The following is a 14,287-nucleotide window of genomic DNA, read 5'->3' as shown; positions in this document are numbered from 1 at the left end:
GCATTTGTGTAGGAAAAAGTTAGGAAGGTAAGGGTTAATGTCTCCTATGTCCCCCCATCTTGTCAGTGTTCCTTTTTCTCTTGCCCTTGAATACTAAGTGAGCTGGGTTTGAGTAGCATTATAGAGAATTTGAATTGAAAAAAAAAAACATTACGTGGATCATTTGTTAGTAATATGGTTGCCATGTGAATATTGTAGATATTTATGGTAGGGTCTTAACATATACGTGATTATTTTCAATATACTATATACATTTTGTTATAAAGTAGAGACATTCTACAACTTATGTCTGGCTTTTGCTTCTATGCTAGTTTTTTGACAATTCCCTCCTCCTGTTGACTAAACTGAATTTGAAACAAATTATTTTTCTTCAGGGCACACAGAGCAACACAAATCTAGCAGAGGTTCTTGTGCTTCTCTGTAAACAGGACTATTTATTGCAGTTTGTGTCCCCATTTCAAAAAAGCTCCTGCCTTCCCAATCTAGTTAAGCAACACTGTAAGTGGGGAGAAGCAAGCACACGGACAGGAATGAAAAAAGAGGAAAGAAATAAAACTAGGCTCACTTATCTCCTTCCAAACCAGCGCAGTGAGTTTCCAAACAGATTAACACATGCTGGCACTGTGATTAATCACAATAAGAGAGAAATATATAATCTGGCTGCCACTTAAACTAAAAAATAAATGAATATGAGATACAACAGTCTGTCACTTTGAACAAACAAATGTGAAAAGACACAATATCAAAGCGGCGCTCCTGTCAAATTGCTGAGAATTGACACAATTGCATATAGGGTAAATGCACATAAAGTCGCTAAACATTAAGTGGCAGATCAGACAAGTGGATAAACATGAAGGTAAAGTTCATGGCTAGCTTCTTAAGTGAATAAAGTGGAGATGGCCGGATAGTGCACCAATCACCGTATTCAAACCCGTGCTCCACAAATTTACCAAATTTACCACAAACCTACAGATAATAAGCATTCACGATCTCCCACTGATTTGGGCAGGGATAATGGTTTGCATGGGTCCTCACCTTTTAATACTTTTTGTTTTTGGAGGTTTACCTTAATGTATATTTTGCATATTATTTTGGGTGGAAAAAATGTAATATATATGCAATTTATTTTTAAGGCTTGTACGCTGGCTCGAAGAAATGCTGATGTCTTTTTGAAATACCTACACAGGAATAGTGTAAACATGCCAGGAATGGTTTCACATGTTAAAGCTCCAGAACAGCAAGTAAAAAGTAAGTTTCCATCCAAAAGTTGTCATACTGATATTCTACAAGACACAGTCATATAATGACAACAGTAGTTTACAAGCTCAGTTGGTCCGTTAGGCTGTGTGCACACTGATGTATTAAAATACTTCCATCTGTGCGAAATCTTTCTGCCAGCTTTTGTGCACAAATATGTGGCATTTTGGAGCATGTGGACATAAATTAATTCTGTTGGCTATAATAATCTTTTATTATACCCATTAGAATAAATGTATGCACAAGTGTGTGAGTTTTTATGTGCTTGTATGTTTGTGTGTAACTTTTTTTATTTTATTTTTTTAATGCTGAAGGCTGCTCTAAAATTTGAATCTGAATGGAGCAAATACAGCTACAATGAGAGACCTAAAAAAAGACAAAGAAAACATGCCTCTAAACATTGTTTTTTTTTTCTCTGCCAGTGTGCAATGAGGCCTTATTCATTTTTTAAATGAAATCTAAAAAAGTGTAAACATTATTATTATTGGCATTATTATTATTTGCTTATAAAAGTATAAATGTTATCAAAGACATTGGTAAATAATGTTGTTAACCTTAATCTAAATGTTCAGTGGGACCACTGGTCTCTACCTCTCATACTTACTCCTTCATCTCTCTAAACTCCTTTACCTGGCATCAGATGACTACATCCAACTTCTATGCTGTTTTCTGCATGAACCATTGGTGTAAGCATACTACCTACATTAAATATGTCTAGTATTGACAGTAAGAACAGGCTTGTTTGCTTCCTATTTCTTTTACAGTTTTAAACTTTGCTACAGAAGCAATTGAGTACTGTTTGTGATACTATTTAATTTGCACTAACATACAATTTTTCTTTTTTTTTTTTTGTTTAAACTTTTCCCTTTTCTTCAACCCCTCCCTCTTTCCTCCCCCCCATTACCCCCCTCCCCCACCCCCCAGTGCATTATAAGCCTTCCTCTCTATACACATTATTCATTTTTGTGATCATTAAGTATAGTGTGTTCTATTCCTTTCTTTCTCCCTCACCTTTCCCCCCACCCCAGTCCTCACCGCACCCCTCTGTACACCTCCTACTCCACATTTTCTTTAGGCATATTCTCTATTCTCCTTTATAGTGGGCACCCTATTTTATCCAACCAGGGCTTCCACATTTTTAAGAACTTATCCAAATTCTTCCGCCTTGTAAATACCACTTTTTCCCTCCATACATTGGCGTCCATCACCTTACCCAATTTTTCTGATGTAGGGGGCCTTGCGGATTGCCAATTTTGGGCAATTATCTTTCGTGCTTGCACTAGACATCTTGTTACTGTCATTTTAATATTTCTAGATATACTGTTTACCGCTATTTTCCCCAGCAAACATAATGTAGCATCCATCTCCAGCTTAATCCCAAAGGTCCTATTAATTTCCTCAAGTATATCATTCCAGTACCTGAATAGCTTCGGGCACCTCCACATCAGATTAATTAAATCACCTGTTCCTTGACACCTTGGACATTTATCATTCGCTCTATATCCATACCGAAAAAGCTGCTTTGGAGTGTAATAAGCTCTATGTAACAAAAATAATTGCGACATTCTTTGTGAGGGGGAGACTGACACCTGGGGGCTCATTTCCATTATCCTTTTCCATTGTTCTAAAGTGATTTTTTTTTCTCCCAGGTCTTCCTCCCATCTATTTTTATTTTTAGCCAGTCTTTCCCCATTAATTATTTTCCCACATATTTGTTCATTTATCTCGGATATCAGACCTTTGGACGAGCTAGAGTTAACTATTTTTTGTATAAGGGGGAGTCTACACCATTCCACTGTTTGTGTTTTAAACTGAGCATTCAGGGCGTGTCTAACTTGGAGATACCGATAAAATGAGTGGTTTGGGTTACCGTACTCGTCCCTCAACTCGGCAAATGACTTCAGAATATTCCCTTTATATAGTTGAGCGAGTTTTCTGATACAGCAGACCTCCCATTCTTCTATTTTACTCACCGGGATCAGCTCTGGGAGATGTTTATTATCCCAAATCGGGGCATAATCTGATACCCCATTATATCCCATAATTGTTTTAGCTGCCTGCCATACCTTGGACATTCATTTTTAATGTAGGGGGCCCAGGCGAGAGAGAGTTTGCCTCCAAGGACTTGACCAGGTTACTATGCAAAGTTCCTTGCAGCATCAGTCGTATATTTATGTTCCTATCCCCCAATATACTGCATCCCCTTAGATGTTGCAGCTGGGCAGCTAAGAAATAGTTATGGGGATGTGGAACTGCCACTCCTCCTTTTGTTAGTAACTGCAATATCTGTAAGCCTATTCGCGCCTGTTTCTTCTTCCAAATGAATTCCCTAAACAGAGTTTCAATTTTCTTAAACCAGTCCATTCTGATCCAAACCGGTGAGTTATGTAACTGGTACAGCAGTTGGGGCATCCAGATCATCTTGATCAAATTAATTCTGCCAGCTGCTGACAGGGGGAGGCGGCACCAGATATTGCAGTTGCGTCTAAACCTTAGCACAAGCGGGGCGAGGTTCTCCTCTATGTATTGACTGGGATCCTTTGTTAGCCATATTCCCAAGTATTTCATCATGTCCACCACCTTCAGTTGCCCAGCCAAAGACTCTACTATATCTACAGGCATCAAGGTGGATTTATCCCAATTGATTGTTAAACCTGAGAACTGCCCAAAGTCCAAGGGATGAATCCGTGTCCCCCAGGAAATGCAGGATATCATCTGCATGTAATGCAATCCTTTCATCCCCTGACTCTGTTTTAAATCCCTGTATTCCCCCTGCAGATCTAATCACAATTGCTAATGGCTCTATTATATATGCAAATAGCAGGGGTGACAGGGGACATCCCTGTCGTGTTCCCCTCTCAAGCAGAATCGGGTCAGAATGGATATTATTAATCCTTATTCTGGCCCTTGGCACCATATAGCAGGCTTTTATCCAACCGGTCCGAACCCAAATACCTCAAGGGCCCGCCACGGATAGTCCCACTGCAGGCTGTCAAATGCCTTAACGGCATACAGGGAAACTACAGCTTGCGAGCCCCTACCTAGCGTCGGGGTCTGGGGGTTGAGATATACCCGCCTTATATTAATGCTAGTAGCTCTGTTGGGGATAAACCCGAATTGGTCCGGGTGTAAAATATTTTGTATATATTTGTTCAGCCTGGCCGCGAGCACTCTTGCCAATATTTTAGCATCCGAACATATTAATGATATTGGTCTATATGATGAGGTCTCCAATGGGTCTCCCCCTCTTTTGGCAGGACTACAATTGTAGCTTCTGACATCAAGGTGGGCATCCTCCCCCCTGCAGCCACTTCCTCTAACATCCGTAACATTTCCGGGAGCATCACCTCACCATATTGCCTATAAATTTCAGTGGGCAAACCATCTGGGCCGGGGGACTTCTGGTTTACCATCCCAGCCACTGCAGAGTATAGTTCCTCTAACATTATAGGAAAGTCTAATTCATTTTTCCCCTGTTCTGAAAGAGCGGGTACCTCAATCCCCTCAAAAAAGAAATCCATCTCTCTTGTCTTTTCTCCTGACCTAGACGCTGTATAAGTTTGTATAATACTGTGTAAAGTCCAGTATTTCAGGAGTCCGGGAGGTGATTTTCCCTCCGGGAGTCCTAATTGCTGCAATCACTGATGGGGAGTTATTGGTCTTCCCCAGCCAGGCAAGCATACGACCTGCACCCTCTCCATCTGAGAAAATGGATTGGCTCTGAAAAAGGCGCTTGTTCTTGACTTTTCTAGTAACAATGTTTTTATATTTTTGTTGATTTTTCAGCCACCTAGCTTGTTTTTCTGAAGTTGGATCTTCTACATATTGTTTTTCAAATTCTCTAACTTCCCTCCCGATCATCTCCTCCCATTCCCTAGACTTTCTTTTGATCTTTGCAACCTGAAGGCTGCTCTAAAATTTGAATCTGAATGGAACAAATACAGCTGCAATGAGAGACCTAAAAAAAAGACAAAACATGCCTCTAAACATTTTGTTTTTTTTTCTGCCAGTGTGCAATGAGGCCTTATTCATTTTTTAAATGAAATCTAAAAAAGTGTAAACATTATTATTGGTATTATTAGCTTATAAAAATATAAATGTTATCAAAGACATTGGTAAATAATGTTGTTAACCTTAAGCTAAATGTCCAGTGGGCTCACTGGTCTCTACCTCTCATACTTAATCCTTCCTCTCTCTAAACTCCTTTACCTGGCATCAGATGACTACATCCAACTTCTATGCTGTTTTCTGCATTAAAGCTGGGTTCCACTCAAATTTTTAACTTAATCTTACCCCCTTCAGTTAATTGCATAGATGTTCAAATGCCGCACGAAATTTTTTTTTATCGCTGTAATTACCTTTATATTGTACTTTATTGTGGCACTTCCTGTCTCTCCTCCCATGGGAGTAGGCGTGTTTATTGCCTTTCCCCGGCGCCGCACTGTCTCCTGGGAGCTTAGTGTCAGGCTTCCCAAGATTCAGTGCCGGAACAATGATCATGCTTGTGAACAAGCTGTGAATGAACAGCATTCACCGCATCCAGGAAATCAATGCTCGTGGGCTTCACATGCCCACAAGCAAGATGGAAACAGCCAGTATTATATTTTCTAAGTTATTATTCAGTACAAAAACAGACAGAGGCGGAAATATTACACCCAAACTGTGAGTATTATTTTGGGATTAGCAAAGTGTCTCTCAATGACCTAAAAAAAAAAAAAAATTAGTTGTTGAAGTGAGACCATCTGTGAGCAGGAAAAAAAAAACCCACAAACATACATACACTGCAATGATAATGAAACTAGGATAGTTTAGTGAGATAAGGCAGCTAGTTTTACACACATAACTTAAAAGAGAAGTATGGGTTGTTTTGTTTTTTTGTCCATTCATACTTACCGAGGTGGATGCAGCATTGGTCCCATGCTGCATCTGTCCCCCGGCGCCTCTGTACTGAGAACGGAGCGATCGAACACCGCTGATGGCTCGGTTCTTACAGATCCTCGAGCAGAGAGCTGCTGACTGTCAGTCAGCAGCTCTCCTCTCTGCTCCTCCACGCTCACTGGAGCGCTGAGCTGTGGAGGGGCAGGGAGCATCCGTCTCAGGCGCTCAGATGGGCATCAGTCCAGGGACCTGGTGGATACAGACTTTATTGTCACGATGATGTGGTGCCTGGACTGACTCCTGTGACCCATAGGAGAAGCCCAGCCAAACAAGCTCATGCTAGACTTCTCCTTTAATCATACAGCACAGAACACAGTCTGAGTATTCATTTATGCTGGGTTATAGTCAGTGATTGGACACTGGCAAGCTTTTGAAGACAATCCCCCTGGGCACCTCCCCTATAATCCTAGCCCACTCAATGATTGCTTAGTTTTTTTTCCTAGTGTCCTAAGGTGTTAGACTTCTCCCTTATAGAGAAATCATTAGTTAATATCTTATCTTTGGATTAATCAACTCTTCAGTCAACTCCTTCACTATCTTATAGAAGCAGTGCTTCCTTGCCTGTGCAACCTTAGTAAAATCTTGGAAGCTGTAGCCCAGTCCCCACACTGTGGGGATGGCCTGTAATGTTGCACTGGATCCTGCAGGGAGGCTCAACCTGGCACTTTGTGCTGCACAATTGGCCACAGGCTGCTATACAGGTTCAGGGCTGTGATGTATCCCTATGGATCCCAGATCCTGAAAACCCCTTTAGGGGTATGCCCACCATGATTGACAAAGCCTTAACTCTTTATAGGGTTCAGCATTGTAGTCAGGTAGTACAAGGTTCACCCTGTATCGCTGATCGTGGCTATGTTTGGAATGTATTCACTTTACAGTGTAAAGGTTTCAGACTTGACGCTAGAACTTAACGACTCATAATTTAGTCTCTGGTGGATAACCAGTTGTTAAATCAGACCACTGGTGGCACACCTTACTGTCACTTCCACATAGAGCAATCATATGGTACTTGGGCACTTCATCCCACCCTTTCACTGTGAGCATTTTGCTACAGGACAGTCTAGTCTACAACTAGGTTTCTGTATATTCCTCCTGAATATGCTTACCCTATATTCCGCACCCTATTCCGTGAGTATCCCACAGGGGAATAGTGTCATCTGTAACTGGCAGAAACCAGTCGAGCATTCATTCATGTCCTGTATAACTCTGATTCTCTGAGCGACAATACATCCCTTGGACTAAAGAAGAACCCAATTTTAACACTGGTATCTGCAGTTTGTGGCCTACCTGACAAAGACAGATTTTTCTGCATCCTGTCGCCATTCCTCAGGCAGCTAATGGTTTTAGTACAGCCATCTCTGCCCAGTGCTCCAGAATGCCAAGCCCATACTCCAGTTCCTGCTGAGTCCGATCCTGATATGCCCAGCATAGCAGGGCTTGTTGACACAGTTCTGTTTGCCTATTGGTTGCCCACCCTGCTCATTATTGGGGACGTTCCAGAGTCTATGAATACTTTGCCTTTGTCCTGTATGGTACGATTAAGATGAGGGAATATTTTTACTTACCTGTAAATTCCATATCCTGGAGTACAGCACCGGAAATGGGCCACCCTTCCTTCTATCTATGGTTACTCTGTATGGGTTTGTTGCAAAACTGAAAATTCCCGGAGTGAGGTAGGGGAGGCACCCAGGGGACATGTCCCCAAAAGCTTGCGAGTGTCCAATCCCCCGAAGGTACGAGTCTCTAACACAGGGTCTATGAATACTCAGCCTGTGTCCTGTACTGTGTAAATATAGAATTTACAGGTAAGTCAAGATAACTATTTGTTAAATGTATCTGCTTTAGTTTGTCTGTTAATTTACTATACTATATGCTTTCCCTAAGCATTGTATATAATACCTAGGCATGACACTAATGTTTTGAAATTTACAGGCAATGTGTAAAATTAGCTATTCTATAGACACACATTGCCTGGAACATACACAGCTGTGATCAAAAGTTTGCATACCTTGCATTGCATGCATGCATTGCAGAGCAATCGTGTTTAAATCAGGTGGTGATTGGGCGGGCGTGGACACTGATAACCTCATTTATGTGTTATGCATAAGTTAAAATTTGTTACCTGGAATGTGCGTGTTATTAGAGCCAAGCCGAAAAGAAATGTGGCACTGTCTTATCTTAAGGCACAACGCGCTGATATCATGGTGCTGGTGGAGACCCTTCTCATGGGCCAGTTAATGTTAACACTCAAAAAACCTTGGGTGGGATGGCTTTATCAAGCCCCCCACACCGCAAACTCCAGAGGGGTTGCAATCCTAGTTGCTAAAACTGCACAATTCACGCTGCTGACACTCAGATCTGATCCCCAAGGCAGATATCTATTTTTACATGCCAAAATTAACGGACTTGAAGTCCTAATATTAGCAATCTATGTTCTACCTCCCTTTCTATTCAATGTATTAACAGAAGGCTTTGCATTGATGTCCCAATTCCCAACTGTTCTTGCGCTATGGATGGGTGACTTTAATAATGTGGTTGACAGAGACTTGGACAGATTGACTACGACACCCCCACCAACCTCACCCATTCCCACACAAGATTTGGCAAACTCCTTAATGAACTAGCTTTGGTGGACACATTGAGACACTGCCATCCCCAAAATAAAGTGTACTCTTGCTTTTCATCTACACATAACACTGTGCATCTGTCACAGATTGACCTTATTTTAATATCCCACTCCCTCCTGCTGGATGTGGGGTTTAGCCCTCGTATCCTCTCTGATCATGCCCCCTACTGGATTGAGCTTCGACTTGACTCCCCCCCACAACCTATGTCTGGAAACTTAACCCCTTTTGGTTATCAGTGGTTCCTGGCATAGAAGGGGCTGGAGACGAGTGGGAATTCTTTTTCAGAACTAACAGACACTCAGCCCCACTGGATACAGTCTGGGACTCATTCAAAGCCCATGCCCACATGATACTCTCCTAGCGCATATCCAGATATAGGAAAACCTCCAAAAAACAAAAATTGGCAGATGTGGAGATAATTTTCTCTAACAATCCATCACCTGATACAGTTGACCAGCTGAAACTGCGGGCCCGTGTGGTTAATAATCTCCACTTTGAAAAGGCTGAGAGGAAATTTTTCTACAGTAAACAGAGGATGTATGAATGCGGAGAACTAGCGGGGCGTTTACTAGCCTACCTGGCACATCTGGAGCATAGACAACCTACTGTGGACTCCCTACGAAATGCTGCTGACAGGTTGATCACGGACCCTGATGAGGTGGCTGGGCAGTTCCGTTCTTTCTTCGCATCCCTATACTCATCTACTGCCAACAATCCCAGGGAGGAGGTGGTGGCACTCTTGGCTGATATTGAGATACCTACATTTTCTTTATCGTACATCACGGGACACAGAGCACCATAATAATGACTATGTGGGTTATACGCTTACCTTTAGGTGATTGGACACTGGCAACCAATAGTTAGATGGTTCCTCCCATATAACCCCTCCTATACTGGAAGTACCTCAGTTTTTTCGCCAGTGTCTTGAAGGTGATGGTCATGGCTGTTGAAGCTCTTCAAATTTCTTAAAAAATTTCCCACTGAGGACGTTATAATCGGATTCATTCGGATGGCTTAATTAAGCTAAAGTGGATGGTACCTGAACCTCGGTTCAAGAACGGGGTGTTGCTTGTTATGTGTCCTATATAGGCGCTGGACCCTTGTTAAGTTGGTATTCCTGGTCAATCTTGCCCAAGGTAAACCAGAAAGGGTACTTTACGGGTCCAGGGGTGTGGACCCGGTCCCTGAAGGTCCTTAGAGGCGCTACCCGCCGTGATGGGGGAAGATTGGGCCTGGTAAGACAGGCCCTGCTGCTTGGGATGGTGAGTACTCCCTTTGATATATATATATATATATATATATATATATATATATATATATATATATAAAAAATTATAATTTTTTTTTTTTTTCCCTTTGAAACTGCTGGTAAACCTTAAGCCTGTGTCTGGGATTACAGATGGTTATTTTTTGGCGCGCATTTGAGTACTGGCGTGCGCGAGTGTGCGCACCGCTGGCGTGTGTGTGCGTGCCGTCAGGGTGTGCATTGCAGATGCGCTGCGTGCGTCAGGATGGCGCGTGCGGTGGGCATGCCGCTGATCACGCTGTGGTGCGCGCTCACTCTCAGGCTAACGCTTTATAGGGATGGAGCTCCTGGCGTGACGTGGCAACACAGAGCGATATTTGGGCACGTAAATCTGGAGGTCTTGGACACAGTGGTGACAGGTTGAAGGCTGGTTGTTATTTGTGGGGAGTACTCCCTTTCTTTCTCATGTGTAAGCAATGTCTTCCAGAAAACGAGGTATAGGTAACAAGGCAAGCACAGGGGTAAGAGTCCCTCCTCTAAAAACAGGAGACCAACCCCATGCTGATGCAGCCTCAGTTTCTCCAGAAAGACCTGCGGCATCTGGCCTGGCTGAGCCATTGCATTTGTCGGGCATAGTGGCCACTACCAATATACCTGGCTGGGCTTATGTTACAAAGGATGATTTAGCATCTGCCTTAGTGGGCCTTGAGGGCAAAATAGCTGGCATGATTGCCTCTGTAACACGGGGGAGGAAGCGTAATAGATCTCCCTCCCCTGAGCCTGGGCCAACTGGAGAGTCACTAGAGCACCAGGACTCTTATAGCCAGATGGGTCCAGGTGGTCTGGAACCAGAATGGGTGGAGGATTTGGAAGAGGTGGTCATAAGACTGGGAGGAAGGAGAGGCTGAAGAATCCTCGGCTGAGGACTCTGGCTCTGAAGAGCCAATTTCAGCCTCCCATTCCCAAAAATTGTTTATCCAATCTCTAATTGAGATGGTATGGATTGGGTTTAAGTTTCCCCCGGTTCAGGAGTCTGGACTCTCCTGTTCTACTTTGGGATCTTTGCGACCTCAGCAAATTTCCCAAGCGTTCCCTTTGCATCCGTTACTGGAGCAGGTGGTTTACGTGGACTGGGAGCACCCTGACAGGATATACTTACCTCCAAAAAGGTTTTCTGTCTTCTATCCTATGGAGGAGAAGTTCAGGAAGAAATGGGGGACACCTTTGGTGGATGCTGCCATATCTTCAGTAAATAAAAATTTAACCTGTCCAGTGGATAATGCCCAGGTATTTAAGGATCTGGCTGATAAAAAGCTAGAGTCCTTATTAAAAGCCTCCTTTTTGGTGGCTGGTGCAGCAGTTCAGCCAGCGGTTGCAGCTATTGGGATTTGCCAATCCCTAAAGGATCACTTTAAAAGGTTGGTAAAGAACCTACCTTGCCAGGAGGAATCTGCCAAGGAATTGTCGGAGATTCCTCATGCCCTATGTTTTGCAGTAGATGCATTGAAGGACTCAATTCAACAGATGTCTTGTTTTGCGTTACTGTCAATCCATATGCGCAGAGTCTTGTGGCTAAAGAACTGGTCTGCTGAGAGACCATGTAAAAGGCTACTCGCAGCCTTTCCATTCCACGGAGAGCACTTGTTTGGCGAGGATCTAGATAAATATATCCAAAAGATCTTGGGAGGAAAGAGTGCCCTACTCCCTATTAAAAAGAAAGGGAAGCAAACCTCTTATAAAATTCCCAATGCTCTAGGACCTAGTGCTTCTTCCCCTAAGTGGTATCGACGGCCTCAGCCGTCTGGCTTTAAAAGACCCCAGGGTTAAAAGAAACCCTGGACCCAAAAGCCACCCAAGCCCAGCTCCAAGTCTACCTTGTGAAGGGGCTCCCCCGCTCTCACGGGTGGGGGACAGGCTTTGGCTCTTTGGGGAGGCTTGGGAAGAACTGGTTCAAGACAGATGGGTCTTTTCCACTGTGAAGTACGGTTACAGAATAGAGTTCCAGGAGATCCCCCCGAATCCGTTTCTGTGCTCAAGGGTTCTGTCGGATCCAGAGAAAAGATGCCTATTCCTAGCTTTACAACATCTGCTGATGCAGGGGGTAATTGTAAAGGTTCTGCATGAGGAAAGTTTCAAGGGGTTTTACTCAAACCTATTCACTGTGCCGAAACCAAATGGGAAAGTAAGGCCCATTTTGGACCTCAAGGCTCTCAACCGCTTTGTAGACGTCCGATCCTTCCGCATGGAGTCGGTTCGTTGAATAATAAAATCCCTGAGAAAGGGAGTCTAGCGTCCATAGATATCAAGGACGCGTACCTTCATGTGCCGATCTTCGGTCCACATCAAAGGTTCCTACGCTTCACTGTAGAGGGCAGTCATTTCCAATTTGTGGCACTACCATTCGGTCCGGCCACGGTCCCCAGGGTTTTCACAAAGATTCTGGCCCCAGTGTTGGCTTCCCTAAGGGCTCAAAAGGTCTCCGTAGTAGGATATCTGGACGATCTTCTCCTAAGGGATTGCTCTCGCCCCATACTTGTTCAAAACGTGCCAAGAACAGTACGGGTTTTACAACGCCTAGGTTGGATTCTAAATGTGGACAAGTCAGCTCTTTGTCCGACCCAAGCCTTGGTGTATCTGGGTCTGGTCTTGGACACTGCCCAAGAAAAGGTGTTTCTTCCCCCCTTAAAGGTCACCTCCATAGTGGAATTTGTCCAGAAGGTGAAGAAAGAACTAACACCTTCTATTCGGCTGTGCATGAGGATACTGGGCAAGATGGTGTCATCCTTCAGCGCAGTGCCATATGCACAGTTCCACTCCAGAGTGTTCCAGAGCAGTGTTCTAAAGGCCTGGGACAAGTCGGCTCGAACCTTGCATCAGCCTATTGTTCTATCTCCACAGGTTCTATGGAACCTCTCTTGGTGGTTAAGAACCAGCAATTTGAAAAGAGGGAAATCTTTCCCACCGGTAGCCTGGAAAGTCGTAACCACAGACACCAGTCTTCTCGGCTGGGGAGCAGTCCTAGAGGAAGCGTCTGTTCAGGGAATATGGTCCCAGACAGAAAGGACCCTGCCCATCAATATATTGTAGATTCGGGCAGCTCGTCTGGCTCTGCGATTCTGGACATCCAGATTGCGGGGTCTTTCTGTCAGAATCCATTCTGACAACTCCACGGTAGTGGCATATATCAACCACAAGGGAGGTACCAGGAGTCGGGCAGCCCAAAGAGAGGTAAACTATATATTGACTTGGGCAGAAAAACATGTGGCGTTCCTTTCGGCAGTCTTTATCCGGGGGGTGGATTATTGGCAGGCAGATTTCCTAAGTCGCCAGAAATTGTTGCCAGGGGAATGGTCCCTGCACCATGAGGTTTTTCTACAGATCTGCCAATACTGGGGGACCCCAGATGTGGATCTGCTGGCATCCAGATTCAATGCCAAGCTGGACAGGTTTGTCTCCAGGACCAAGGACCAGCTTGCTGTCGGGATAGACTTAGTAGTAGTTCCTTGGGATCAGTATTCTGATATATGCCTTCCCTCCGATCCAAATCCTGCCGCACTTATTACGCAGAATACAGGAGGAGCAAAAGCTGGTGATCCTAGTGGCCCCAGCGTGGCCCTACAGATCCTGGTACTCGGAGATCGTGAAGTTAGCAGTAGGGGACCCATTGGTCCTTCCATGCCGTCCAGACCTGTTGTCTCAAGGACCCATATTCTATCCTTTACGGTTGCTGAATTTGATGTCTTGGCTATTGAGACCAGACTATTGAAAGACCATGGTATTATGGGTTCAGTCTTGTCTACTTTGATAAACGCTAGAAAGTCAGTTTCTAGAGCTATTTATTATAGAGTCTGGAAATCATACATTTCTTGGTGTGAGAAAAGGAGATGGAACCCTCGTAGGTATACGATTGGAAGAGTTCTTGCCTTTCTTCAAGCAGGAGTAGACTTGCAGCTTGCTTTAGGGACAATTAAAGGACAGATTTTGGCCTTATCGTTGTTTTTCCAAAGACCAATTGCATCCCATTCTTTGGTGCGAACCTTTGTCAAGGGAGTAACACACTTGAGGCCGCCGGTTAAACCACCTTTATGTCCCTGGGACCTAAATTTGGTACTGTCAGCCTTACAGAGTCAACCGTTTGAACCTATTAGGCATGTTCCTTTTGTCCTATTGACCAGAAAATTAGTTTTCTTGGTGGCTATAACATCGGATAAAAGGGTGT

The 14,287-nt window shown here is 43.8% G+C and overlaps 1 protein-coding gene across 1 annotated transcript in view; it reads left to right on the top strand.

Annotated features, from left to right (window-relative positions):
- Positions 1-14,287, top strand: part of TRIO (trio Rho guanine nucleotide exchange factor) — a gene marked incomplete in the record, with an annotated part of 1,361,655 nt that overhangs the window by 582,687 nt on the left and 764,681 nt on the right. Inside the window, 1 exon segment of the mRNA XM_073630705.1 lies at positions 1,134-1,248. Within this exon segment, the coding sequence (XP_073486806.1) occupies positions 1,134-1,248 (115 nt within the window).

This window comes from Aquarana catesbeiana, linkage group LG05, assembly GCF_042186555.1.
Source record: "Aquarana catesbeiana isolate 2022-GZ linkage group LG05, ASM4218655v1, whole genome shotgun sequence".
Lineage (NCBI taxonomy): Eukaryota > Metazoa > Chordata > Amphibia > Anura > Ranidae > Aquarana > Aquarana catesbeiana.
The sequence above is the reverse complement of the archived record's forward strand: the minus strand, read 5'-3'. Positions and strand labels throughout refer to the sequence as shown.